We start from the raw sequence: 26,693 nt of genomic DNA on the forward strand, positions 1-26,693 counted from the left end.
TCAGTTGTTGACACCTGACAACCCGCTTACAATCGCTAGATTTGTTCTGTGTCTACTGACAATCGTACTTAAAGCAAAAGAAACATGCTTGATATGCTGTAGAAATTCCTAACTTTACTCATAGGCTTTTTAATTGACATCTTCTTAAACGTTCGGCAAGCACTGAAAGGTTTTTAAATCCCACATTTTTATTGTAATGCCATTTAAAAAAAATAAACCTTATTTGAATTCAAAACAGAAATATCTAAAGAAACAGCCACAAGCCATCCATGAAAAAAAATATTTTTGGTACTCATCACTCTTCAAGGCTTCCAATCCCAGTGAATAGTTAGGGTCGTCTCCTGTGTTTTGGTCCATCCACCTCAGTCCAGTGAATCAACATTCCTGATATTTCTGGTTCAATGAATGTTCCAGTAAACAGTCCCGTTTGACTGAGGTCCAAACCTTAACTAAGTTTGTTACAGCCAAACTCCTCACTCTCACCAAACACAACAAGAACTCAATTAATTATCCAGCAGCTCACCTTAATTGCTGCACCTGGACAACTTGTTGGACTACTCTTAAAGGAGCAGACCCCTTAATTAAACCAGGGCTGTTACAAGGTTGTTTAGTCTAAAACTAAATAAAGTTGACTTAATACATTTTAAAAAAGAAAGTTTTACCAAGATAAACTAAGCCATTGCTTCAGTATTTGTGTGCTTTGTTTAAGTTTAACAGAAGTTTTGCTGCATTTTGTACCTTCAACCATCTTTTTGAACATATTAAGAGCCTTAAGCATCATTAGGTACTCGACATCATAAGAACTATGTCATAAAGCTCTGTAAAATATATGGGTGCTTTTCCAATTGCGCTGAACATTTTTCATCTTGGATGAATGTGTTGTTTCTCCACAACACAGGCCTAATAGAAAAGCAGTGCCCTGGCAAGCCTCCCAATCACATGCAAGACTTGTGACCCAATAACAATCAGTTAATATTTCCATAACACAGAGGCCACTGTATGGTCCACAGTGAACTGTAAGGAAGCTGGTGTGTACCTCCACAGAGAGGCATATTCAGACCCTTACAGAACTGTAATCACTTGCATGACTACTATTATGGACTATTATTATCCAACATACAGATTAATGGACTGTCCAATAATTGCTTTTGGATGGAAAAATGATCTTCAGTTTCAAGAAGGATATTTGCCCTGAAGATAAGGAACTCTTGCAGGTTCCACACAACATTAACCTTAGCAAGGCATACAGCTCTGGCCAAAAGTGTTGCATCACCCTATAGAATTAACTAATTGTGCTTCATAAAGTCAAATGAAACTTGCTGACTAATGTTACACTAACATATTGAATTACATACCGCTTTGTAGTTTTTCATATACTTAACAAAAAACTGACAAAAATTGAAAAATGTGACATTTCATAATCTAACATGAAGTACTCTACTACTATTATGGCTTCCGGTGACTTTTTGTGACATCATTTTGTAGTTTCTTTTATTACATGATAAATAAAAGATCTAAAGTATGGTCATATATTTTTTTATTTTGTTTTAACCCTAAAATTCTAGGTGATGCAAAACTTTTGACCATAGCTGTATGTGTTTTGGCCACATGTAGTGTTAAATGTAGAGTTTGCCAGTCAAAACTACAGGAACCAGAACATCAAAGCAATGCCTGACATCATTGTAAGGATTGCATGTTTTACCAATGAAGTAGTTTATGCATCTTTCCTTTATGTGGTCAAGTTTATTTTAATGGAGTTTAGATTCAAATGAGGCATATTTGTGTGTTTCTTTTATACATAAAGTCCTCCAGTGACAGCTTTATTTTAGTATCTAGGAAATAAAGAAAATCAATACATGCTTGTAGGCAAGTGCTTTCCCAGATAATGTCTTAAATAGCTCAACCAGCCAAGTCAGTAGATTGAAGGGGTATGCTGTGATATTATTGGGATACTGTTTTATTCCACTCACAGAAACTTTCTTCAGAGACACCATTGTTAGCATTTGCATTTGCAATGGCATTTGAATGGTTACATTCTTGTAGATATGATGTGCATGATCAGAAATTAGAGTGTATTTTACAACCTGTCTGCTAAGGCTTTTTTTTTTTTTTTAAAGTAATCTGTATTAAAGTTAATGTTTATGTTTTGTTTTTTTTAAAGTGGTATCTGCCGCTGACATTTCGTGTACCAAATAAAGGTCTCTTGAAGAAAATTGTGTTTTTCTCAGAGAAGAGCATGTTCTGTGCAGACTGGAGTCACATGTAAGACCCCAACCAGTTTGATATTTTTTAAATAGCACTTTGATGTAGTATATTGTGCAATTTTAGTCATTAAGACAGCGATTATTAGCAAGCCATGCAAGTAGATTTTATTTGTAGATTCCTTGAAAAAAGTGGTGCAGTGTATTTACAGGAGGCTGTGTGGTCCAGAGGTTAAAGAAAAGGGCTTGTAACCAGGAGCTCCCCAGTTCAAATCCCACCTCAGTCACTGATTCATTGTGTGACCCTGAGTAAGTCACTTAACCTCCTTGTGCTCTGTCTTTCGGGTGAGACATAATTGTAAGTGACTCTGCAGCTGATGCATAGTTCACACACCCTAGTCTCTGTAAGTCGCCTTGGATAAAGGTGTCTGCTAAATAAACAAATAATAATAATATATTTATAAACTTGTCAATCTCTTATCACTCAATACTATATATCTCAAGTTGCTTTTGAGCATTACCAGGCTAAAACCAATGAGAGACATACATTATTGTTATGATAATATTTTTGACCCATATGTTGTTTAATATATTATATGTTTCTTAAAATAGACAAACAATGGTTTAGGGAAAATGGGAAAAGATTATGAAGTAGAAAGGTGTACATTACAGTAATATATTTTTGCTCTTACCTAAATATGAATCTGAAGATTATACATAAACACAATCGCATCATATGATTGGCTAGTAATAACATCACTGCCCAGCAAAAACTGTAAAGCATATTACGGGAGAATACATTCACTGACACATTTCACAGCAGATACTACTCTCAATGGTCTGGCAAATCACACCTCATGTAATTGTATGTCTTATATAGATTAACCTTTTCCAGAGTACTGTCACCAGCACAAGCTTTGATAAGGAAAGAAAAAAAATCCCAGAGGCACTTTGAATCCGTCAAAGAGATACAGCTTCACAGCCTGTTCTATGGTGACATTTACAGAGGCTGGAGATGACAGGACATGTGTATATGTGTTTTCAGTTAAAGCATTATCGAATGTTACCATAAGAATGCAACATTTTTCTCTTTGATTGCCTGGTGAGTATCAGTAAACAGTGTGAATGGATGTTTGATTCATTATGACCATGGAAAAATTAAATAAACCAGGTCATGTTTGTGTTTTTTTAATGGCATAATGGAAATGTACAAGAGCAATTCAGATGACATTCGAAGTTACTTACTCTTTCAGAGTGATTGAGGCAGTGCTATTGTCAAATAGCTAACGGAAGGAGACAAGTTCTGAGCAATCAAACAGGGAGGATTTTTCAAATATTGTTTAATTATGTGAGAATAGCTGTTTACTTCATTTTAATATTGGACTCAGCTTTTGCCAAGATAAAATGAGATAGTAGTGGTGGGTACAAACCAAGACGTAGCTTCACTGTAATATATGAGCCTTCAGTGCTTTTCCTCCGCCAGCTAACGTGGATTTCCCGGTGTACCCAGTGTTGATGACAAAAGTGTAATACTGTGTAAAGTGGGATCTGCATATTTGTGGTCTCCCATAAACCATATGCATTCACTAAATCCAGGAATGTTACATGGAGCTCCTTTTTTGTTGCCAGATCAATCGATATATTATGAGCCCCCACTACTTAGATTAATAGAAGAGGCCTCAATGGAACCAAATGTCTTCATTATTAAGGTGTATGTTTCAATATGCACCAACCACTGGATACTTTCTACCTGCAGTCTATTATGAGAGTGACAGGGAGCCAGTAGATTGCTGTTATAGTAACTCCATTATGTGCTATGTTTGTTCACTGTTAGTGCCTCTGCATTTGGACGCACTGAACACGGCTCAGAAACCAGAGGGGCATTCTTTGATTCTGCCCCTTGATGTGGTCGTTGATGTGTTTATTCTCAGATGTGGGACTATTTGGATAAAGATCATGACAGCTGGGCTTTGTATTTTAAATCTTTTTTTATACATTTTATTTTAGACTGAGAACATTTTCAAAGCAGATCTGCTGACCAGCGCTCGAGGCAGTTACTATGAATGAAGCTCGTTTTTTGTGTAAGGTTGTGAAACTGGCGATACATACTGTGCCTCAATCAACCAGTCATAACTGTATGCTAGCTTTGAGGAAGAAAGCTTTGCCGATAAGTAACTAGAAGTACACTCTTAAAATCCAGTGAAGTTGCTTTATACTCTAGAATGGTTATTCTATTAAGCTTTTGCTTAAACAGCAGTCAAGAGCACTGTTCATTTTAGTGTTCATAAGAATGTAAACATATTTGGCGTGGTATGGTACTGTGCATTTTACCCGAAAACAAACATTGTCGCTTTACTGGATCAAATGCTGTGTGAGATCATAATGAAGATATACAACCATGATTTTTTTTAAAGATATTTTCAGTATGCTAGAAAATACTTCTTTTAATTGTACTTATTTTAAACACTCATATTCAGTTTGACAAAATAATTCCTGCTTCGAGCAGCTGTTCAGAAAATAAAATCACAGTGTTCCATCTCCCTTAATTTGTAGTAGACGGATCATCTTCACTGTAAAAGTCAATGGTCTATGCGATACATTTACATTTCTGTACACAGCACACTGACCAGAACCACTTCAAACCCATTCTGTGCTACTAGCATACATGGCACACAGAGTTTATTCACGATGACTCCCACTGGACCTCAAGCATCAAGTCTGACCTCGGCCTATAAAACATTGCCTCGATATTGCCTGGACCCTAGCCTCAAGGTTGTGGTTTGAGAGGTCAATGTGAAATGGTAGGATGGGGTCAAGATGAGGTAATCACGAATAAACTCCATTGTTCTGAGCGTTTATTAGATTTTACACCAGTCTTTTAGATTTGTATCATTCTGGTAGTGATTTATAGATGTTTATGAACCCATCAGAAAAAGCTACCACAGCAACCTTAACAAGTGGCCCAAGCAAGCTCTGATTAATACCCAGCTTTGATTCATAAATAATAATATTTCATATACTGCAATTCCTTTGTCTACCATGTCAGTAATTTCTTCACAGATTTGTTAAGCATGACCACCCTGCATAAATCCATCCTGGCAGTTCTGTATCAAGCTGGGCTTTCATAGAATTTCTCCATGATATTCACTAGATTTCTAGATTTCCCGGCTTAACTCGAGTTAAATTGACTGGTCTGTTCTGAATCAAATTAGTTTTTAATGTGAGCCACCATATTTTATTTTTATTTTACCTTTGTTTTACCAGGAAGTTACTTGAGATTAAAGAGACTTGGTCAAGAAGGCATCAAATAAACATGAGCATCACATATCTCAAACACACATACCATCCAGTTACAAATATTACAGTATCAAGTAAGTTCACCAAAAAAAAGATCAACACATTATGTAAGACAGGAACTGCTTTGTTTGAAATCATACAAATATACCACAGTACTAAGTTTGAAGAATGGACCAGGTGGAGAGCAGGTGTTAGAATAGAACTTTACCAGAGTAGACAAGACTTGACTAGACTAAATCAATTACTTCAAGTCAGCTGTAGACTAAAACATACTCTTTCAAAGAATTTCAGTGCTATTGTCAACACTGTTTTTTTTATCAAACATAAATGTAAATATTCAAACAATTATTCATTGGTCCTAAAAGTAACTTGTTAATAAATGGATTTAATGTACGTCATTTTATTTGATCTGTGTTATCAAAGATGTAGAGAGCTGATTATATTTTGTTCCAAGGGTGGTTTCTCTAAAATGTTCCTTAATCCTAGATGTCAACATGATATCTAAATATTTATCTTTGACAATTTGCTGATTATCTTAACATTTCTTGTGTTTACAAACTTGCCAACAGATGTGGCCAGTTCAATATATCTAAGGGCAATATATATCCACCACCCTACCTGCAGGCTTGAAGTCCCGCTTTATGACATTTAGTTTGGCCTAAGACTTGGCCTCAGGTGTCTGGCTTTCAAATGTCTTTGGTCTGAGGACTTCAAGGACAGGGCTTTATAAACCGGCCTTGTACAATTCTTCACACATCAGCTACATTTGTTTGTTTTCTCGTTTCAGTACATAAAGCAGTTCTCATTTAATTTGGCAGGGTAAAGTGTTTTTCTGATCTCTTTTCAGGACACAGTTTACAATGGTACGCCTCTAAAGAAAACTGTCAACATTTATCACAACTTTGAAGTTTTATCTCATGCAACAAGTATAACAATCAAATACTGTCACATAAAAAATAAACAGAATCAACCACATAGCATGTGCAGATTTTGCCATATCTCTAATGCTATATACTTGGAGATGCAAGTCCTGCTTTTTTATGCAGTGCATGCAAATGCAATCCTTCCATAACCTTTAAATATATTTGCGAAGTTATGCTTTTTGAGTCTTAGACCACAGGAGCTTGCAACCAGAGAAACATAGCCTGTCAGAGAGACTGGATACAGGTGTGCATTTAAATAGTTTTTGATACTCTATAACGATCATACTGATGTCTTTTTTCAATAAAATTTCTTTTGCACATGTTCAGATGAGCATCCATTACAAATCTGCACCGTTTGTGAAAGGTGAATCTGGATTTATGAAGTGTAGGCTTGTACACGTGCTTTTAAAATAACGTCTGAAGTGTTTTGTTTCGAGTCACTCCACTGATGCTCTGAGCCTAACAGGTTGCAGATACTTCAATTTAACCCTTTTAAATCACAACCGGATGGCCTCCATTTCTAAAAATAACTACAAAAAGTACAACTCGAAGTCCGTAGCATTTTAAAAATCAAGAGCCATCTCAATGCATCTAGGTTGACTGCTTCCGCCCACTGATCCCAACAGGAAGCTTCCTTGTTTTAATAAACAAACACACGCATACACTATGGTTCGGACTGCAATCTTATATTACCTTCCTTTATAAAAAATGAAGATGGGTTACCATTATCTTAAATGTGTATTACAGAGAAAAAAAAACACAAGAAGAACCAAACCAAATGTGTTTATTAGAAGTTGATGTGATCAGCCTATACCCACTGGGATGCCACACCTGGATTTTCTTAAGACCGTTTTGCAATGGAGAATTGTCCTGGATTTCACCAACCACCAATATGTAATTATCCTGGTATTACACCTAAAAATAAGTGTTTGAAGCTATCCAGATGGTATCCCTGATGCTAGAAAATTGTATAAAAATCCAGATGTGATTTTTCCTGCTGGGGTAAGGAGCTATGGTGCTGCTGCTATGGGTAGCTAAGGTTCTTTGATATCTTTGATATCAAAATGTATCACAATGATATGAACAAATACAGACAGCGGGAATCCAATGCAGTTCCATTATTATTATTACTTAAAATGGTATATTGTTTTCTGTAAAGGTAAGGAACGATTCTCCCACAAATACTCAGAGAGCAATGGGTTGATGATTAAGTGTAAGAATTCATTTTGGTGCCAACCACTTTACCAAAGTATTTGTTCGCTGTGACTCCCTTAAGCCTTTCCTCAGTCAACCAGATGTGTTTGTGGTTATCTGACTTCATTAAGAAGGTTGGAAGTTTTTAGCTTCTGGGATCCTCGTTAACACTCGTGCCTGGGGGCAAAAGTTGTACTCAAAACCCATATTGTGTCAGAAAAAAAATAGCTTCTTTATGTGAAAATAAGGTCCGGAAAACAAATACATGACAGTATCTATAGCAAAATAAAAAAGGCACTATTGAGGCAAGACATGGACATTGCAGTACTCCTGTAATTACCTTTGTTTCCCAGTGATGGCTAGATTAAGATTAGGGTGGATACTCTAGTAGTCTTTTCTTTTAGTTACTATAGTAACTCCTTTTCGTTTCATTACATAAAGGGTGACCTCTAATCAACAACTTCATTGGAGCACATGACTGAGGTCTTTGTTTTCTAGGTGGAGATCTTATTAATAGTATGTATGCGACATAGCCCATGTGATCCCAAAATATCTCACATTTATTGTTCATAGCTGGGGCAGAATTTACAGGGCCAGTCCATTCCAGCATATGCAAACACAGAACCTCTTCCTCTTCTTCTCCCTCTGTGGTACAATAATCTTCTTATATTATTAATATTATCTAGATCATTTGTTTTTTGTATGAAGATATTTTTCAAATTTGTAGGTTATATTTTAGTCTGGATCTCTTAGGCTGCTTCAAATGAATGACACTGAGTAACAAGATTAGCCTTTAGAGGGCACCTACCTCAGTGATGCCTGCTCTACTCAGAAACCAGAATGAATCATTCAAATTACACAATGAAACATTTGAAAATAATATCAATAAAAGCTACATTTATAGTTGAGTTTTACCAGGTCGTGGACTGACTACTTTTAAACTGGTTCATGTACTATAGTTACAGCCAATGGAAACACTCTCAGAGTTAAACTCTTTTTAACTAAACTTTTTCTAGCTCAGTGAGCCTGGAAACTTTTAAAATGTATATAATTTAACCAATTATATTTTCTTATGACTTTGTTCAATTTTCTATCTGACTCACTTTCAAGTTAATTTCCCCTTAGCAGTGTCCTGGGGGCTAGCATGACACAGGCTGCTAGTATGTCAGTCATAAAGCTGGTTGGTTATTAGCTGTTTATTTAAAAAAAAAAAAAAAAAAAAGAGGTGTTGAAGGTAAAATGACATAGGAAGTACAAGACTACCAAAAAAGGAAAGCTTTCTATTCAAATGTATAAAATGCCAATACATGTCTTGCTGCATGTCTAGGAGTTGGCAGGGGCTAGCGAGTACAGTTTTGTTTTATTAATTCATCTTGTCACCTGTCTCTGACTGGATTCTAATCTGGATGTAGTTAAGGTTGTGAGTACAGTCCCTAAGAAGCAGTGCAGGGGTTGTGTTAAAGAGAGGAGGAATTGAGGTAGGAGCCAGTCACTACACATGGCATGTTATAATCAAGAGCATGGTTTTCCAATGCAAGATGATACTACAGTAATACAGTGTATGGTTCATTATTCAAGTATAAATAAGGTAATCACAAGAGCATGTATAGAGAGCGTAAAGCCCAAGGAACACTGTTATACCTTCTCAAACTCCTCCTGGGATTCTGTTCTGCATCTTTACTACACCCAGATAACCACTAAGTACTTGATTCATGATTCATATTGCAATCCAAGCAGCATTTTTGTGAGGGATCCCTGTGGTGGGTTTATGATGTGAACTACAATCCTTTGCCACTATCTGAGACAAATAAACTGCATCTCCAAAATGGATACAGTAGGGCACTGACCCACTGCAACACAGAGCCGGTTGCCATACCAGTTTTTAAAAATATTTTTTAAAATCTCCCCAAACCGTTGATGTTCTAAGTAAATGCCTCCAGCACAGGCAGTGAATGGATCATTATGCAGTACTGAGCTGAGGAAAGGGAAATTAAAGCCCATGACTCCATGGTTTGCAGTGAGCGCCTGCCAAATTGGCTCAAAGAGCTGGCTCCTTGCTCGCCAAACTAGCAGTCTCATGTGACATTCCACCCCAGGTGGTACACGCATCAACATTAACACACAACACACTGGGGCTCCATATGGTACAGTCATTTACTACATAGTACATGAATGTATATTACACTGAATTACTGTCTGAGGATGTGAAGTGCCAACTTTATGTTGGCTGTGGTAAAACAGCAAAATCAAAACCATACCTCAGAGTAATACATTATTGAACAGCAGGAGCCTGGTTCTAAAAGCAGTGTTAACTTACACTGAGTGTCTCTTCCTATTGTTATTGATAATAAAGTCGTTATATGTGTGCGCTGGTATGGTGTTACCCCAGATGACAGATATTTGTGAGGGTCTGGAACCAACTCCCCAGTAATGGTGTTGAAGCGGACACCCTGGGATCCTTCTAGAAGCTGCTTGATGAGATTCTGGGATCAATAAGCTACTAACAACCAAACGAGCAAGATGGGCTGAATGGCCTCCTCTCGTTTGTAAACTTTCTTTACAGGTAGATTAACTACATGCAGTTAAACTGTAGTTACCATGTACTAATAAATACATGCACTTAGCACACATGCTTTTAAGTAACGTTCCCAGTAATCTAAGTGTTACATATTGTAACAACACACTATTGCACATGCAATTGGTTTAAAAAAGGCTGCTCAATTGACCTCCTTACTCTCTGATGTGGATTAGTCATCCTTGTAGGGTGTCCACCACAGCATCCTTGTGCTGGGATCTCAACTCACCACATTCTGGCTCCCAAGCTGGTCTATCATGGAAAAGTCTTTTCTTAACCAGGACAGTAAACTCACTATAATGCATACTGTAAGGTAAACGCTCCCTTATGTGAGACATGTGTACCTAATCCATATGGGTTCATAATCCACATCTGTGAATAAAAGGCAGTTGTTAAATAAGTGAACTGCAGACTTCATTCAAGTAGACACAAGTATTAAGTTTGTTCTCATGTTAATAAAGCAGATTGCAATTTGCACAATTGTTTCCAGCTCTCCATTTACTAGGGCTAAATTGAGAAGCTCCAAAGTGCTCCAGTACTGTATGTAAGCAAGTGAAATGAAGACAAAATAAAGAAATACACCAACATAAAAGGCTCTTTTCACAGACACGTAGCTCCTACTGCTACATTACGCTAAACACGGGCTATTCTTAACACTGAGTTTGCCGTTAATGTCCTGATTTGATTTATGAAAAACTGGGAACATCACAAGAGAAGGCCAGGAGGCCTGCTAGCAGGATTCTGGCTCCTATCGCGCTCACATGTGCATCACTGTAAACCTTGAAAAACACCAAAAATAAACAGAGACATAAAAAGAAATCTATTAAAGGCTAGCTGCAGGAACCTCACGAAGTGGAGCTCAGCAGAAATCAGTTCCATTAGTAAGAGGAAGAGAGCGTGTGTTAAGTGTAAACAAATTCTTGGCACCACCTGCTGTTTATTATTGAAAAGGAAAATCAATTGGCACATTTTCTCCTAAGCTTATCTTTATGAACATATTTGTATTCTGTGCATTTTTCATCCCTCCCCCTTCTCATCCACCTGTATAAATTACATTGCCAATTGCCCCCAGGACCCATATTTGGGCAGCCTGAGGCTCTCTGTGATGGAGGTCCCAATACTTCTGAGGATTTGGAGCCACGGTCAAAGCTGCTCTCTTCAATCGAATTGTTTTACCTCCAATTTTGTTTAATTGCATCGTACAAGCTCCTAATTTAATTTCCTTTAAAATCTGGTCCAATTTACTATTTAGCTCAAGATCTCTATTTCTGTAAGTTTTCACCTGTCGAAATTAATTACAATTTCTGTGTATTCTTTCTAAAATGCAAAGCCATGTCACAGAATTACTGCACTCTTAAAAACAGAAAGTCAAATGTACAGTTCACAACAGGTGCAAAAGTAAAATGTTACATGAAAGTCCCAATTGACATGCACGCTAATAGATAAGGAGTCAAATCCACTACTTATTTGATTGCCGTAACCATATCTGTTTATTGACAGATAGACGATGAACAGGACAAAATGCATCATCAATGAGTGCAAAAAAAGAGTTGTTTCTTTTGCGACTTTCTTCAGTGCAAAGCAAAAACACAAGAAGATCCAAGGATAGGTGCCTGGTCCCATAACACACTGTATACTGCATTACACAATGTAAAAACATATTGTAGAAGCACAAAACAGAAAGGAGGCAAAAAGACACAGGAGGAGGGAGGCTGTCCGGGCCACGTTTAACCAACATATCAACAGCTGTAAATTGCCTTTCTTTTCCAAGTGTTATTATCAATCAAATGACTCCACAGTTAAAACCATGTGATTGCCCCGCAGTTCAGTAATATGACAAAACATAAATCATGAATAGAGCTGTATTGTTGGGCAGGAGATATGAGTTGCATCTCCTAATGAAAGTACCTCCAGCTATAAATGAAACAAAGGCAGTGTGTTCCGGAAAACATCAGGAGCGAGACAACAGATGTATGAAGTAAAGAAAAAAAAAACAACAAAAAACTTCATTCTAGCCACACGAATGAGAGCAACTGTGTTCTGAAAAGCTACCTGATGGTCCCATGTGAGTGCACAGGCTTGTCTACAAAGAGACGCCCTGTTCTGACACAGGAAGAGGAAAGTGGATGGTCATTACAAAGGTCCCGGGGGTTAGGTCTCTTCACTTTTGCAACAAGTGTCCTGAGATCTTTATCAGCCACTAAGCAGATGGGTCTTTTGTCTTTATCCCATGCAAAAGAAAAAAGCACCTTGAACTAATGTTTAAACATAATGGTTGTCCTTGTATAAAATGTTTTAATACTGGCCCAGCCTTTTTTCTCTCCAGGAAGCTAGGTCATGGATGAAAGCATGTATGGTTATGGATTGTCGAGAGAAAAATCTGTTATGAGGTGCAGACATTCTGGTATATAGGAAGCCTAGAGCTCAAATAAAACACCTTTTTTGAGGACAGAAGGCGTTTCTGGGTAGCAACACAATTAAAAAAAAAAAAAAAAAATTAAATTCCAACAAAGACAATTTGGAAATTAATCGGTTAAACTAAATATTTTAGTGACTGGTTTTGATAAGCAGTAAAATGAAATGTCTGGTCTACTTTTTATATGGAGATCAAAGCTGCAGATCAATTGCTTTAGAATGAACAGGACTTCTTGGTAGACGTTTTTAAAAAGTAAATGCTGTGCAAACAATGTGTTTTGTTTTAAATCAGGAGATATTTTCTATAACTGTATGAAACTGAATGTTGTCTACATCTGCAGCTTTACAGAAAGATGTTTCCAGTTAAAGCCACAGCCCTTGATTATAAGTCAAGTGAGGTTTCTCATTATACATAAATAAGTTTCAGCTTGTAAAGGCTTACATTTAACAAAACAAATCTGTTATCTGTCAAGCCACTTCTTAACCTTCATCTGTGTTAGAATTGTTGAATGTTTTTGCTTAGTTCAACTATTAATATGGCTTTGATGAGCCAGACAGAATGGAGACAGCCCTACAACTACTGCAACAGCCATAAACACAGTGACACGGTCACTCGGTCTCTGAAGTTCATGTTGACACCATGGACACTTTGAAAAACACAGAAGCAGTAGGCGATGAAAGCAACAGTGGGGAAGTAAACAGAAGTATTTTTTTTTTATCTCATTGTCTGTTGTTTCCTACTCTGTTCCTGTGTAGCTCAGTGGATTAAGGTCATAGGTGCCATTGTATACCGAGTTGCAAAGGCTTTTACTCATCTATGCTAATGTCTTTTAACTGAATTCTTCTTATAACCCAAGCTAGCAGCTGAAGCCACGACCTACTGATCCATAGGTAATGATTGAGTAACTTGATTAGTTTCCCATTCCATAAAACCATCCTCTGCCCTCGGAGGCCAATTTAAGAATCAATACATTTTTTATACCAAATGAACAGGCTTTATTTATCTAAATCACAGCTGAGAAAGTTTTCTAGCCATTGCATTGGTAACACAGGGGGACCCTTAGCTGCTGGAATAATTAATCTTCTTTCAAACATCTGATGTTCTGCAAGAGGATTGTGTTCTAGGCTATTTATGAGAACAAACAGAGAGAGAGCTTGAGCAGCGGCCACACAACATCATGAAAGAGAAGTGTGGGGACAAGAATGTTGTTGATGTTCCAAACAGCCCTGGTGACAGAGCACCCCAAGAGGCAACAGCCTGACAGAGCACCCCAAGAGGCAACAGCCTGCAGCAAACAGAAGCACATTATTTTAACAAAAGGCCATTGAACCCGCATCCTGGTTTAGGACAGGGGGTTGCAGTTCACAGGCCTGACTTTTTCATTTTGTTCCATATTTATTTTTTTCTTTTTCTGAGAAATTATACATTTATCTCCATAGGGGGTTGGAATTAAGTGAACTCTCTGATTCCAGCGTTTTTTTTCCCCCGAATGCTATACTGTTTGGTTTAAAGGAAAGGGACATTAAAAACATATTTTATAAAGATATATAATTCAATTATATATCTATATAAAAAAGGGTACACTAATGGATATTTTCAGCCAGCTGGGCTAGGAAAACAACTGTAGCCTTATTTTCTAATTTTGTGTTGTGTTAAACTCAGCAGGTCATGTTTTAAATGGTTTGCTGCTGGCCAGCACTCTAACCACTGAGTTATTGGTTGTCACTTAACTGTGGCACAAAAACCAGTTTCTTCTGCAGTTTAATCCAACAATACAACACTGTCCTCCCAAATGCAGCCCTGTGTATCTATTTATATACTTAAATCCCACATTTCCCAACATGCTAGAATGCAGTTAGCAAGCAAAAAATTGAAAACAAAATTCACAACCCTGGATCATTTTAATCCGGATATTTATTTGGTGGGTCAACTAACAATTGCAAAAGATACTGGGACAGTCAGATTTAAAAGAAGCACTGTCTGCCTGATTCACAAGGCCAAATAATTCCCTACCCACCTCCCAAATGTGTTTTTATACAGGTCTGGCCACAACCCTGTATAAAAAAATAATAATAAAAACCAAAAAAGCCTATATAAGCACAGAAGTTGGAGAAAAATTAAAATAAGCATGTTTAAATTCATTTTATATATAACTTATTTGGTTCAACTGATTAAGATCGGACTTCCAATCCAATGCCGAGTGCTCAAATGAAGGCATTTGTTTTGGGGAGTGGGGGTAGGGGTGTATCCACAAGCCTGTGGTGAGAAGTCTCTTGGCTAGCTGGCAACCGTTGCCTAGCGCATGCGCATGTGCAGGCTATGTTTGGGCCCGTCGACCCGCTCCAGCTTCTCGAAATGCTTCCTGGCATTGCGGATGTTGATGAGAGTGGCTGCGGAGGCTGCAGAGACAAGAGAGGAATACAAAATTTAAAAAAGCATGTCAGTGAAATTTCTCCTGTACCACAGCTGTGAATACTAAATTAGAGCTAGCAATAACATGAAAAAGTAGACTGCCATTACCTACAAATCACTGTATGCACATGTAAAAAAAAAATATAAGTTTGACAAACAGAGAGATGCCTTCATATACAACTGGACAAGTAATTTTCTAGATATGTGCAAAACTCTTGTATGTATGTTTGTCCGCCTTCATTATGTCCCCCACTGGGGATATGTATCCCCAGACAGAAATAGTAATACAATAAATAAAGTACACTTGCTTCTAAATACTAGAACATATGGAAACAGTCTAATAAATTAGGGTTAAAGAAAATGGATAATTATATTCAGTGTTCTTGGAAGCAGTTTGGTTCAGGGACTAAGCCAGGCGATTGTTTATTAAATTACTTGCTCCTGGATTGCATGGAGGAAGGGAAGTTGCTTGACCTTTCTGTGCCTCATTTCCACCTCGACTGTAAAACTCAGCAGAAACCTTTTCCATGGACAGGGAACCAAATTATTAAAATCCAGAAATAACATTTAACTGCACGGTATGCTGCTTTGTTGCAGAGGAACACATATTTAGTAAGGACGTGCATGCACAGGATCATTTAAAAAAGAAACAAACTGAAATACTTACGTATGGAAGGGTCAGACATGATGACCATGACATAGGTGTTTGAGGTGAAGACGTCAATGAAAGCTGCAAAATTCGAATTTCGGACTTCCATACTTTGAAAGGAGGCAGCGAGCTTACTGCAAAAGGAAACAATGATGTCATTTTCAGTTTGACTTTACAATGTTGCTACTGATTTCTTATATGAAAGGTGGATGTTATTACCTGCAGCTCAGCTTGAACTGTTTGATGATGTTGCTGATCTTCTCAAATCGGTGTGCATCCCTCTGCTCCTTGCACTGATAGTGTGATATTACCTGAGTGAACAAACACTTTGTACTTATACACCATTTGGAAAATTAAAAAAAAAATCCTTTGGACAAATGTCTAAATAGTAGCTTCCAGAAAGGAAAAGACAAGGGGCAGATTTACCAAGCTTAGGCTGCAAACATCCTGTTATCTATATGCATACTAATTCATTCACTTGTTACATATTGCACTGATAACACTAAATGGGAAAGGGCTCTTACCAGGAAGGTAGCTCTTTCAAACAGCAGCACCTCATCTGCCTCAATGATCTGAGCAAAGTTGCGCAGGTTTGACTCCAGCTGTTGTACATTGGGGATTAGCTGGTACACGATACTGGACCAGGCCTGCAGGGAAAACAGGTCAACAATTAACATCTCTTCACACTGCATGGTGACTGTGCCTTCAGGAGACAGTGTATGATACAAAGGGATTTGCGTTCAAATCAGATACCAAACCAGAATTTTGTTGGAAGTATTGCTTCTGTCTGTCATAGGGCAAGCTTCAGTCTCTTTGTCTACTTTATAAGCAATAAATACCAGAAAGTGACTGATCCAAGTGTCAGGTTCCCCTGTACCCTAAACCTTTACCTTGTATAGAGTTTCATCCCAGATGGACGTCCTGAAGCAGGTACATTCCAGGGGTCGAGATAGTCTCTTCAAGTCATCCTCACGTTCTTTAAAAATCTAAATAAATCAATTTTTATATTCTTACATTCAACATAACAATACTGCGGCCCAATAATGTCTTAATGAAAAGAAAACACATGAAGATCATAATAAAAGTTAAAATGGGAGGATTCGGATGATTAATGCTCATTTGATTCCTAGTAGCTGACTGACCAAAGAACTTTGTTGAGTTCTGGAAATAGTTCTTGGTTTTAAGATGCTTAAGGTGACTTTAACCTTTAAAACTGGTCAACAGTTTAACCTAGAAATACCAAAAGAAACCAGCTTAATGACAAACTTTTCAACTAGAAGTCTTTTTCTGTGTCATCTTTGAATGTCTGATGTCCCCCCCTACCCCCCACCCCACCAGTTGTGATGGCCCCTGAGCTTCTCACCAGGTCTCTCTGGTCCTCCTGCACCAAGTCCATCTTGTGTACCAAACAGAAGACCTTGGCATCAGGAGAGTTCTGTAGGATAGCCTCCAAGCAGGATTGGTAATAATGCATGTCCTTCTCTAGCTCTCTGCTCTCCACGTCAAATACATAGATCAGCACTTCCACGTTCCGAAAGATGTTATCCCGCTGGCTTGTGAAGTAGTTTTCCATGAATGTATCCTGTCTTTACATGACAAAAATAGAAATGTGGTGTGCAAGCAGATCACCTAATCACAGATCTCTTCTTGTGTTTAACATTGTTTTATAATCCAACTGTGTTTATACCTTACATGCTATCCAAAGAAACTAAACCTATTTTGAGATAACAATTTCAACATCAGTCAAATAATTAGTTCAGTTTTAAAAGATAAAAAGGTGCAATGTGGTACAAAAGAAGTACCCATTCTGTGTTATGTTTTGAAGCCACTTTAAAAAGTAGACATCAGTTTATCAGCTGACTTCTGCCGAGACACTTTAATCCGTTTGATCGTTCCCTTGCTTCTCTGTAGAATCTGTTCTGCTTGTGTGAAGTATTAAAATGATGATGTAAATACAGCTGCAGATGTAATGGGTTAAACCTCACGTGTCAGACATGTTCAAACGGGAGAACCCCAGGCGTTTACACAGCTGACAGTTCAGCTGTATGTTTGTCTGTGGTATTTGCTTCAATTGAATTAAACCTATTCAAAACACTCAAGTTCAGAGACCAGAGAGTCCAGCCACAAATAATTGAAAAAAAGGTGAACATTACTTTAAAATCTACAAACAAAACCAGAATAAGCCTGCACTTTGTAGCTGAACTCTTGATGGTAAAGGAACTAATAAAGACTTGAAAACTCAGAGCATGTAAACTGTGCACAGAAGACAGAAGGCGAAGCAATGTAAATCCTGACTGATGTTACAAAGGGTATCTGCTGGCTGTACTCACCCTCCACAGTCCCACAGGTTCAGTACAAGGTTACCCAGAAATCGCACGTGGGAATGCTCCACATCAACTGCAGAGGACAAAGAGCAAGCGCAACACCTTGATTACCCACTGGAGTATTCCTTTTGATCTGTCTCTACCCACCTGAACTATATTTCCCCAGTACCTAAAAAGAATGGGGGTGCACAAAATACAAACACATGGACACACACACACACACACACACACACACATTAAAGACACTGGGGATGATTCAAACAGCTCAATCTGTGGCATTTCTCTATAAAGACATATACAGATCTTAATCTATCTTTAACTGTTTTTCTTAAAGAAGTGTAGTCCTGTTCTGATAAAATCAAGAGTTTGAAAACACTAACTGTAAAGTTCACACTGTCACCCATATAGGCAATTCTAGTATTGCAGATTCATGCCAAATATAGTATCTTCCCCTGAAATGCTTACTTGTGGCTCCAAGTCGCCTGGTGTCTCTGGCAATGTAATTGGCGAATATAATAGACCTCATACTGGTCTTCCCAGACCCACTCTTTCCCATCAGCAGCACCTATGTGGACATTTTATAGAACAGGGATGACTTATTAGTAGATTTGTAAATGGATATATACACACTAATTTTTAAGTCAGTTGGCAATTTTGTTTGCAGCCGTTATACATTTCAAACTGAAATAAAAGCAAAAATGGTTCTCGTAGAACTATTATTCTGTACTGTTAGGGTGCCATCTACTGGATATACAAGGTAGTTTCAAATTTAAAGGGAGCATAGAACTGCACTGCATTTTGTAAAATAGACAAACTGTAATTCAAGAAGTAAATCAGAACATTTAATTTGAATAATCGGATATCCTTGAGGTAGAAGTACAGGATCATACTGATAGTCTATCAATACTGATAATGTTGCCACGTTTAATGTTCAAAAGCCGGCACACTACTTCCCAGCTACGCAAAAAACCCAAATTTGGACAGTGTCTTACCTTTTTCTTCATGGCTGTACTGGACATCGCCCTCCTTTACTGTGATCACAATCTCTTTCCCTGTTCCTGGATTCCCAGTATAAACCAGTTCTCACTCCAGTACAGGCTTGTTGCTTCTTGGCCTGTTTTTAATTCCTTGGATTGTTTACCTCTCCTATAAAACAAGAATATCATTTAAAAAATGCATATTCACTGGTATCAGATAATGTTTCTTTCAACCAAAAACGTGAAGATAACGCAATGCTCTGCGTATACAATTACTGTAGTCTGAATTGCAGCAATGAATACATTCAGTGACATCATTAAATGTATCGTGACCTGAAGGCATGTAGATTATTCCTTTAGGGTGAATACAGCAAATACTTAAAGGCATAAGGTTAAAACATAACAAACAAACGACAGTAAACGCGGACACGAACATTCAGTTTTGAAAGAGTAATACCTTGTGACCAGCCCTTGTCGGGTAATACGATCTGGATGAGTGTACCGTAGCTACTGTATCATGACTGAAAGGAATTGATTTCCATTTATAGGTGGATGTTTTTTGCCAGGTTAAAGAAGACGACTTTTGTTTTTAAGTGTTTACGTAATATCATACCAGTTTTAAAACCTTGCGAACGACGTTTCTTTTTGTTTTTGTTTGTTTGTTCGCGTAACACTACACCGTTTGCTTTTCATTTACAGCAGGCGAGTCACAATTTTAACCAAGACACGTTTCAACAAAATACCACTCCTGTCCCGTCACAAATTATAATCATTATCATATTAAAGCAAAGTATCCGTCTCACAGACCCAAATGTCTCTGCTCAGCATTATACCAAGAAACAAACGACAACCCAAATTATTCTATTTTTTTAAACTAAGACTCCTATACACGACTCTACAGTCACGTTTAATCAATGTTTACACGAAAATAAACTATTAACCAACTTACGCTTTACTGTTTATAATGTTGTTTGTTCCATTTGCACTGTCTTGTTTGTCAGGCCCAAAAAAGTCTCGTCTCTTTTCTATTTTCTCACTCCCACGTGACACACTCAACCTCAACCGAGTCACATGAGTTAGGCATAGAAACACCCACCCGAGGGCTTCTTTTAATCTAGGTGCACTATGGGACTTGTAGTTTTACTGAAGCACTGATTAGGAGCGGAGACAGCCCCATTCTTCATTCCGAGGGCGCAGTTGGAGTGAACAAAACTTCCATATGTGTTTGTAAACATTTGCCCGATTTTCATAAACCATAATAATAAACTACAAACGTCAGGTTAAAAACAAACAAACAAAAAACAACACTTTGTAACCTTCTAATGCACAACCAACATTAGGACGCACATTTCAAGAGGGGGGTGAACGACTCTAGTTAGCTGCTTTTCATTGTTCTATGTCCACCAATTTTTTTTTTTTTTTTTTTTTATTAACACATTTTCAATTTTACAATGTACATGTTTTCGTGAAACATAGAACAACACAATGTTTGACATGTAAGAAAAGTATATAATAAAAATTAAAAAATTAAAAGGGAAACATTAAAAGACTATATTAAAAGGACAACATTAAACATAATGTTTGTGTATATATATATATATATATATATATATATATATATATATATATATATATATATATATATATATATATATGTATATATGTGTGTGTGTGTGTGTGTGTATAACCGTGCTTGTGTAAAAATGCATATATACATACACCTATATACCTATATGCACAACATTGTTTCAATGTATGTAAATATCCACGTTATAAAAGTAAATATTAATGGTGGTGATGGCCCCAGTAGAAAGGTCAGTACTGGGTCATACAGCTATGTATTACTCTGTCAATATTGAAGATACTGCTGAAAGAACTCACACTATTGCAAGAAAATAGATCCAGTTACCATGACTAAATGGATCTCAGCCATTCATAAAAAAAAAAGAAAATTCTAAATGTTTGTTTTGTTGTTCTATAACCAGTTGCATAAAACGCCTTAGGTGTAACTTCCCCTTAGTGTTTTTTATATATTAAAGGGTGTTGCTGAAAGCAACCTAATGCACTTAGAAAAGGTATTACATTTTGTATCCTTATGAATCACTTTCTAGCTGCCAACCTTGAATTGAACATATGACAGCCAAAGACAAAGGTTCCATATAATGAATCTTAGTGATGCCTGCAGGAGAAAACAGCCTGAGTCTTTGCTTGACAGAAAGTGAAAATTCTGAAACATGGAAAAACAAACAATGTCAACCAGAGATGACAAATGGCTTCAGCTAACATAATCAGCCTTGAATTAGGCTCAGGGACATTTTATGTTTGTTGTGTGTACTTCAGCATTTGACGTGGCTAATGCATCGTAAACAGAACTAAATGACAGGGCCGTGCCAGTTCAGGGGTCAGACTATATAAACGAGCAGGCTTCTGTTAGCTTAGCACTGCACAGCTTCCTCTGGCCTGTGAAAAAGTTGCATTTATAGAAATGTTATTTTGATGTTGGCGTGACTGGCATTGATTTTGGGCCAAGCAAATATTGAGCCAGCTTGGCTTGACCAAACAATAATGTCTGGAGCCTATGTGCAACAGTTAAGTTACCTCACAATTCCATCTAAATTCTAGCCTGTAAAGCCAACCCCCCTCCAGTTTTAATCTGCCTGTCCCTGTATTTGTAAAGCACCTGCTAGGAGAGGACTGGTTCTCCCGCATCCACTGCCTATTAGAGCATAAGTCCCAATACAATGGGGTCAATAAGTGAAAACTTAGTCACCCGAGTGAGTGGATAACACAATACAAAGTGTGTTAACCAAGGTACTATGGGTTTCCTTTGTGGGCATATAGAATACCATTCTACCCTTTGAAAAAGAGCAGAGGGGACAACTCCAGTTTCCTCACTAAATCTCACCCCTTCACGTGTCAAAAATGTATAAAAATGGAAGCTGATCTGATGCGTGCTGGTGCAAATGTGCTCCTACCTTTTCACCACAGGCTGGTTGCCTGTCAGCAGTGATTTCTCGGTTATTGTGATGCTCTTTGAAACATTTCTCTGTGTGAAACAAGCGCAGTAAATATAAGTAGCAAAAACCAATAAGATAATACAAACTATGTTAGTGGTGGTGCATCACACTAAACTATATCACCTACCTCAAAGACAGACTGACAGAATTAAGAAGATAACTGAGAAAACGAAAGGTTCTTTAAAGCAACACAATCGCGTAATTCAGACAGTGGAATAAAAAAAGGGGCATAGTTATTAATTACATCTGTCCTGTATATATATATATATATATATATACAAACACACACAGTTGCGCTTATAACCTTTGCTAAGTGCCACTAGCTTTAGGTAGCGGATAGTAACCTGTAATCTGATGGCGTCTCTCTTAGAAATCATTGTGCCAGCAGACATGTTTATTTTTTCATGCCCTAAAATGGGAAGCCAGTAAAAGGCATGCTTAGTCAAATCCCTCACAGCAGGCAGCTTCACCCTTTGCTGCTGATAATTACTCCTAAGAGAGAGGAGCATGTCTGCTTTGTGCCTACAGTCATTACAGGACCAGTAAACACCCTGCCGCACCAGGACTGGGGCTGACGAGCCTGCTCTTCAACCCACGTCACACAGCTTATTTAAGAGAATCCTCAGACCAGTGAAGAGGCAAACACCTCCTTGACACAGATCTTGGGAATGATATCTCCTGGAGAAACCTGGACCTGTAATCGAACACCTGCTTAATAGTGGGGGTAAATCAAGCATGCTTAATTTGTGAGGCAAAGCATTTGATTAGCTACGGATCTTGGATTTTCTTTACAGGTTCCATGGGTGATCCTTCAGTTTGTGGAGCAGCATCCTCAAATCACGTAAATATCTTTTTGTGAAGCTTCAGTACGTTAGTACGTTAGTAAGGGTCTGTGAAGGTTGAAGGGACAACTCTGTTAAATACTTGTTGAGTCAGACTATATAATGGCACTGCAGATAAGCTCTGAATTACCAGATTTTATTTGGATCAGTTTCTGTTAGTACTTACTACAGAATATTCTGCAGCACCTCTTCATGACAAGGACAGTTATTATCAAAGTCCCTTGAAATTGTTAGCATTTTGTCATTGGAGATTGTAATATCACTTATGAAATGTCAGGGATGTTTTGATACAGGCAGCTCTGTGGTATCCCGTTTCACTTTTCTATCACTGCAGAAGATACGTTTTTATCTAGAAGCGTATTATAGAAGACCAAGAATGCTTTCCACTACCCCACCTTCACCTTTCTAGTTCAATATCTAACTTACTTTAACCTGCACTTATGAGCAACTGTTTTTAAATATTTTTCTTGGAAACGACCTCAGTGGAACCATTCTTGAATTCTAAGATTTTCTCATACCCCATTTTTTTTACTTGGAAGAACTGAGGTACAAAGATTCAGAAACCACCAAGAAACCTCAGCTGGGCCCTGAACTCCACAGCCACCACTGCTTTCCATGGAATTTGTATCAAACTTCAACCTGTCTGAAAACTACAGAGACTGTCTCTACCAGCCGCTCCACTTGTCCCTGTTCGAGCTCAAAACTCTAGTTCCAGTCACGGTAGTGTGTGTGGGCCTATTCCTGCTAGGAGTGCTCGGGAACCTGGCCACCATCTTTGTGTTTCAACAATGCAAGGAGATGAGGACCACCACCAACCTCTATCTCTCTAGCATGGCTCTTTCTGACATCCTGATCTTTGCTGGCCTGCCCCTTGACCTCTACCGCCTCTGGAGGTACTGCCCTTTCGTGTTTGGGGACTTCCTGTGCCGCTTCCAGTTCTATTTGAGCGAGACTTGCACGTATGCTACCATTCTCCACATAACCACCCTCAGCATGGAACGCTACCTGGCTATTTGCTTCCCGCTCCAGGCCAAGGTGCTGGTCACCAAGGAGAGGGTTAAGCTGGTTATCATGGCTCTCTGGGTAATCTCCATGGTAACAGCCGCCCCTGTTTTCTTTATCTTCAAGGTGGAGAGCCAGGAATGTAAGCTTACAGAGCAGGCTGTCCAATCTGGTCTCTTGCAGACAATGACCTGGGTCTCTACGCTGTATTTCTTCCTGCCCCTGGTGTGTATGAGCCTCCTCTATGGGCTCATTGGGAGGAAGCTGTGGAGGACCAAAAGGGATATCCAGGGTCCCAATGCGAGGAACCGGGAGAGGTACCATCGGCAGACCATCAAGATGTTGGGTAAGGAGGGATCCTTCAGTAATACAATAAAGCTGTCTTCTCACTTTGTCCCATATCATCTTTCCAATGTCTGTAATTTTGTTGAAATATTTTTTGTTAGTTTTTTTAGTGTCATACTGTATATGTCTGCGTTTTACAAAACATAAGCATCAGACAATATAGAAGGGGACAGCACCAACAACTACTGTTGCAATCCATTAAAATATGACCTAAGCTTCTAGCTCTCAAAACACTTTGCTTTTATATAAAATGTATAAATGAATAACAGGGGCTGTGATCTCCTAGGCTAGAGATACTTTTCATAGGGGCTAAAAGGGATACCACATGGCTTTTCTTTTCAGAATGTGTGCAAGTCAGCACAAATCAGGCGAATTGGTTTGATTATGACGATAGACCCATGACACAAATCTCAAACCTGTTATATAATAAAGATTCCCAAACCATGGATTTTACAGCATCTTGAAGCAAGAAACATATTCTGTAACAGCCTAAGACCTGGTACTCAAATGGGGACTCACAGCTGTTAATCAAAACTTGAACCAGCAAAACCTTGGGCCAGTCCATTCAAACTGACTTACATAGGTAGGGATAGATGTCTTTTGGTAACACTGTTTAACACGGATGGAATTCACTTTACACACTAAAAACCAATCTTAGTTTAAATGATGTTTTCTTTAACTGCTGAGAGCATGCATGGTTTTGTTTAATAAGAAACAGTGCCCTCTGTGTGGGGGTATCATTGCTTAAATATTTAAAAAGACTGTTGAATAATATCCATTTGACATGTTTACAACTTACAAACTGGTCACTTCATTAGTTGCCGTAGTTTTTTTTAAGCCTATTGCTCAGTATGTTTCAATAAAAAAAAAAGGTTAACTATGGCACTGCCTGACACGAAACATATTGCATCTGGTCCATCAAGCCCATTTAAGAATCTCTGCCCTTTATTGTACTTAGTGTGAGTAAGACAGATCTGTGATTGTCCAGTCAGGCATGACTCTTCTTCTGTATGTAGTATAGGCTGCCACTGAAATAAAATACATACTTGACAAGCCTATCCCATTTACTTTCATAGAACATTATCTGCTATAAAAAGAGTTACGCTTGAGGACCTGGAGAGAGATTGCTGCATTATTTATTTTCTTTAAAAGAACAACAATAAAAAACAAAGTGGTCAATATGAAGTCATGGTAGTAAATATTACATTTGATGAATAAATCATCAGTAAATTGTCTGAAGTAAAATGGATGTAAAATTACCAACATACAGCAAATCCATAACTTAGACTGCATCTTGTCCTGTGTACAGATATTATCTTGTGCATAGAACATATTGCTCAATTCAACAAATCAAATCAAAACAACAGTATTTATTATTGCCATAATGGGTAGTTATACAATACACAGAGTATTATAAAACAGGTATGTTATTTAAAAATTCTGGTTCCAAGGGACAACACATAATTATACCTGTGTCAACAACATATGTGGTTGGTTTTTGGGGAGAACATGGACAAGCTCAATCTAGTAGCACCTCAAAAATGCATAGTGACATTCTGAGCTGAGAGGGAGAAGTTAAAGAGTCCCTAATACTCCATGCAAAAATGATACCTTTTACACCTTGTGTGCTCAAGGCAGTAGCCTCATTTATGGGGACCAGGAATCACCTAAACGAAAACCCATCATGAAATACAATAGCATATGGCTAATACGTAGTTCATGTTGTTTTGCATTTCCTCCACAGCTCTGGTGGTGCTGGCCTTCACGCTGTGCTGGCTGCCCTTCCACGTGGGCCGTATCCTGTTCTCAAACGCGTCCAGGAATGACATCGAGGCCCAGGCCCTGTTCACCACCAGCCAGTACTTCAACCTGGTCTCCATGGTGCTCTTCTACCTCAGTGCCTCCATCAACCCAGTCCTCTACAACCTCATGTCAGGGCGCTACCGCAGTGCATTGTGCCGCCTGCTGGGCAAGCCCAGGGCATCCCTGAGGGGTCAGGGCTCCTGCTGCCAGAGCCAGGCCGCGTCCCCTGAAGGAACGGAAGTCAGCACCTGTGTGTGAGAGGGCGATCAAAGAGCAGCACAGCTCACACCATCCTGCAATGTCCATTCTCAAACCATATACATATATGGAACGCCATCTCAACATGCAAGACAATACTGTACCATGCTACAGCAGTGCTATACATTGTACCCTGACAGAACCATGCAACAGCATGGAAGGGAGTTTCTGGGCTGTGTTTGATGCATTTTCTCCCCATTAAAAGCAGACTTACCTTCTTCACAATATTTTGTAAAATGTGAACCAAGTAGTAGTTTCCATCAGTTATAACCATGCAGTATTTAATATAATTGTGTTGATTGTTTCTCTTATTGGTCACTTGCAGACTGGTCTCTAGCCAATACTTCTTTTTGGATGTTTTCCACTATTTTATTCCCCGATATCTCCCATATCTGCAAACCCATTTTATTTTTACTAGCTGATATCCTGAGATATATAGATAGATTGACAGATATCAA

The 26,693-nt window shown here is 38.3% G+C and overlaps 3 protein-coding genes across 5 annotated transcripts in view; 1 reads left to right on the forward strand and 2 right to left on the reverse strand.

The window, feature by feature from the left end:
• Positions 1–493, reverse strand: part of LOC117430294 (endothelin receptor type B-like) — a 33,998-nt gene extending 33,505 nt beyond the window's left edge. Inside the window, exon 1 of one of the 2 annotated variants that reach the window (XM_059001210.1) lies at positions 293–493. In XM_059001210.1, the coding sequence (XP_058857193.1) occupies positions 293–357 (65 nt within the window). In that variant the 5' untranslated portion in view covers positions 358–493. The remainder of the gene's footprint in view (positions 1–292) is intronic. The other variant, XM_059001212.1, reaches the window with a different exon arrangement.
• A 14,009-nt stretch (positions 494–14,502) lies between these two features.
• LOC131701703 (ras-related GTP-binding protein A) lies at positions 14,503–20,064 on the reverse strand. Of its 2 annotated transcripts, none has more exons than XM_059001253.1 (10): positions 19,918–20,064; positions 18,984–19,132; positions 18,457–18,556; positions 17,998–18,064; positions 17,031–17,253; positions 16,558–16,653; positions 16,192–16,314; positions 15,887–15,978; positions 15,686–15,801; positions 14,503–15,005 (listed from the first exon to the last, which is right to left on the reverse strand). In XM_059001253.1, the coding sequence occupies exons 2-10, from the start codon at positions 19,008–19,010 to the stop codon at positions 14,902–14,904; spliced, it is 948 nt and encodes a 315-aa protein (XP_058857236.1). In that variant the 5' UTR covers positions 19,011–19,132; positions 19,918–20,064; the 3' UTR covers positions 14,503–14,901. The 2 variants fall into 2 exon arrangements, with proteins under 2 accessions (XP_058857236.1, XP_058857235.1); XM_059001252.1 differs by having other exon boundaries at positions 18,984–19,137.
• A 3,378-nt stretch (positions 20,065–23,442) lies between these two features.
• On the forward strand, positions 23,443–26,439 carry LOC117430171 (growth hormone secretagogue receptor type 1-like). The gene is made up of 2 exons (XM_059000525.1): positions 23,443–24,175; positions 25,919–26,439. Exons 1-2 carry the CDS (start codon positions 23,443–23,445, stop codon positions 26,233–26,235), a joined length of 1,050 nt encoding a protein of 349 aa, XP_058856508.1. The 3' UTR covers positions 26,236–26,439.
• Positions 26,440–26,693: the final 254 nt, after the last annotated feature.

The sequence above is a fragment of the Acipenser ruthenus genome, chromosome 26, assembly GCF_902713425.1.
Source record: "Acipenser ruthenus chromosome 26, fAciRut3.2 maternal haplotype, whole genome shotgun sequence".
NCBI classification, from domain to species: domain Eukaryota; kingdom Metazoa; phylum Chordata; class Actinopteri; order Acipenseriformes; family Acipenseridae; genus Acipenser; species Acipenser ruthenus.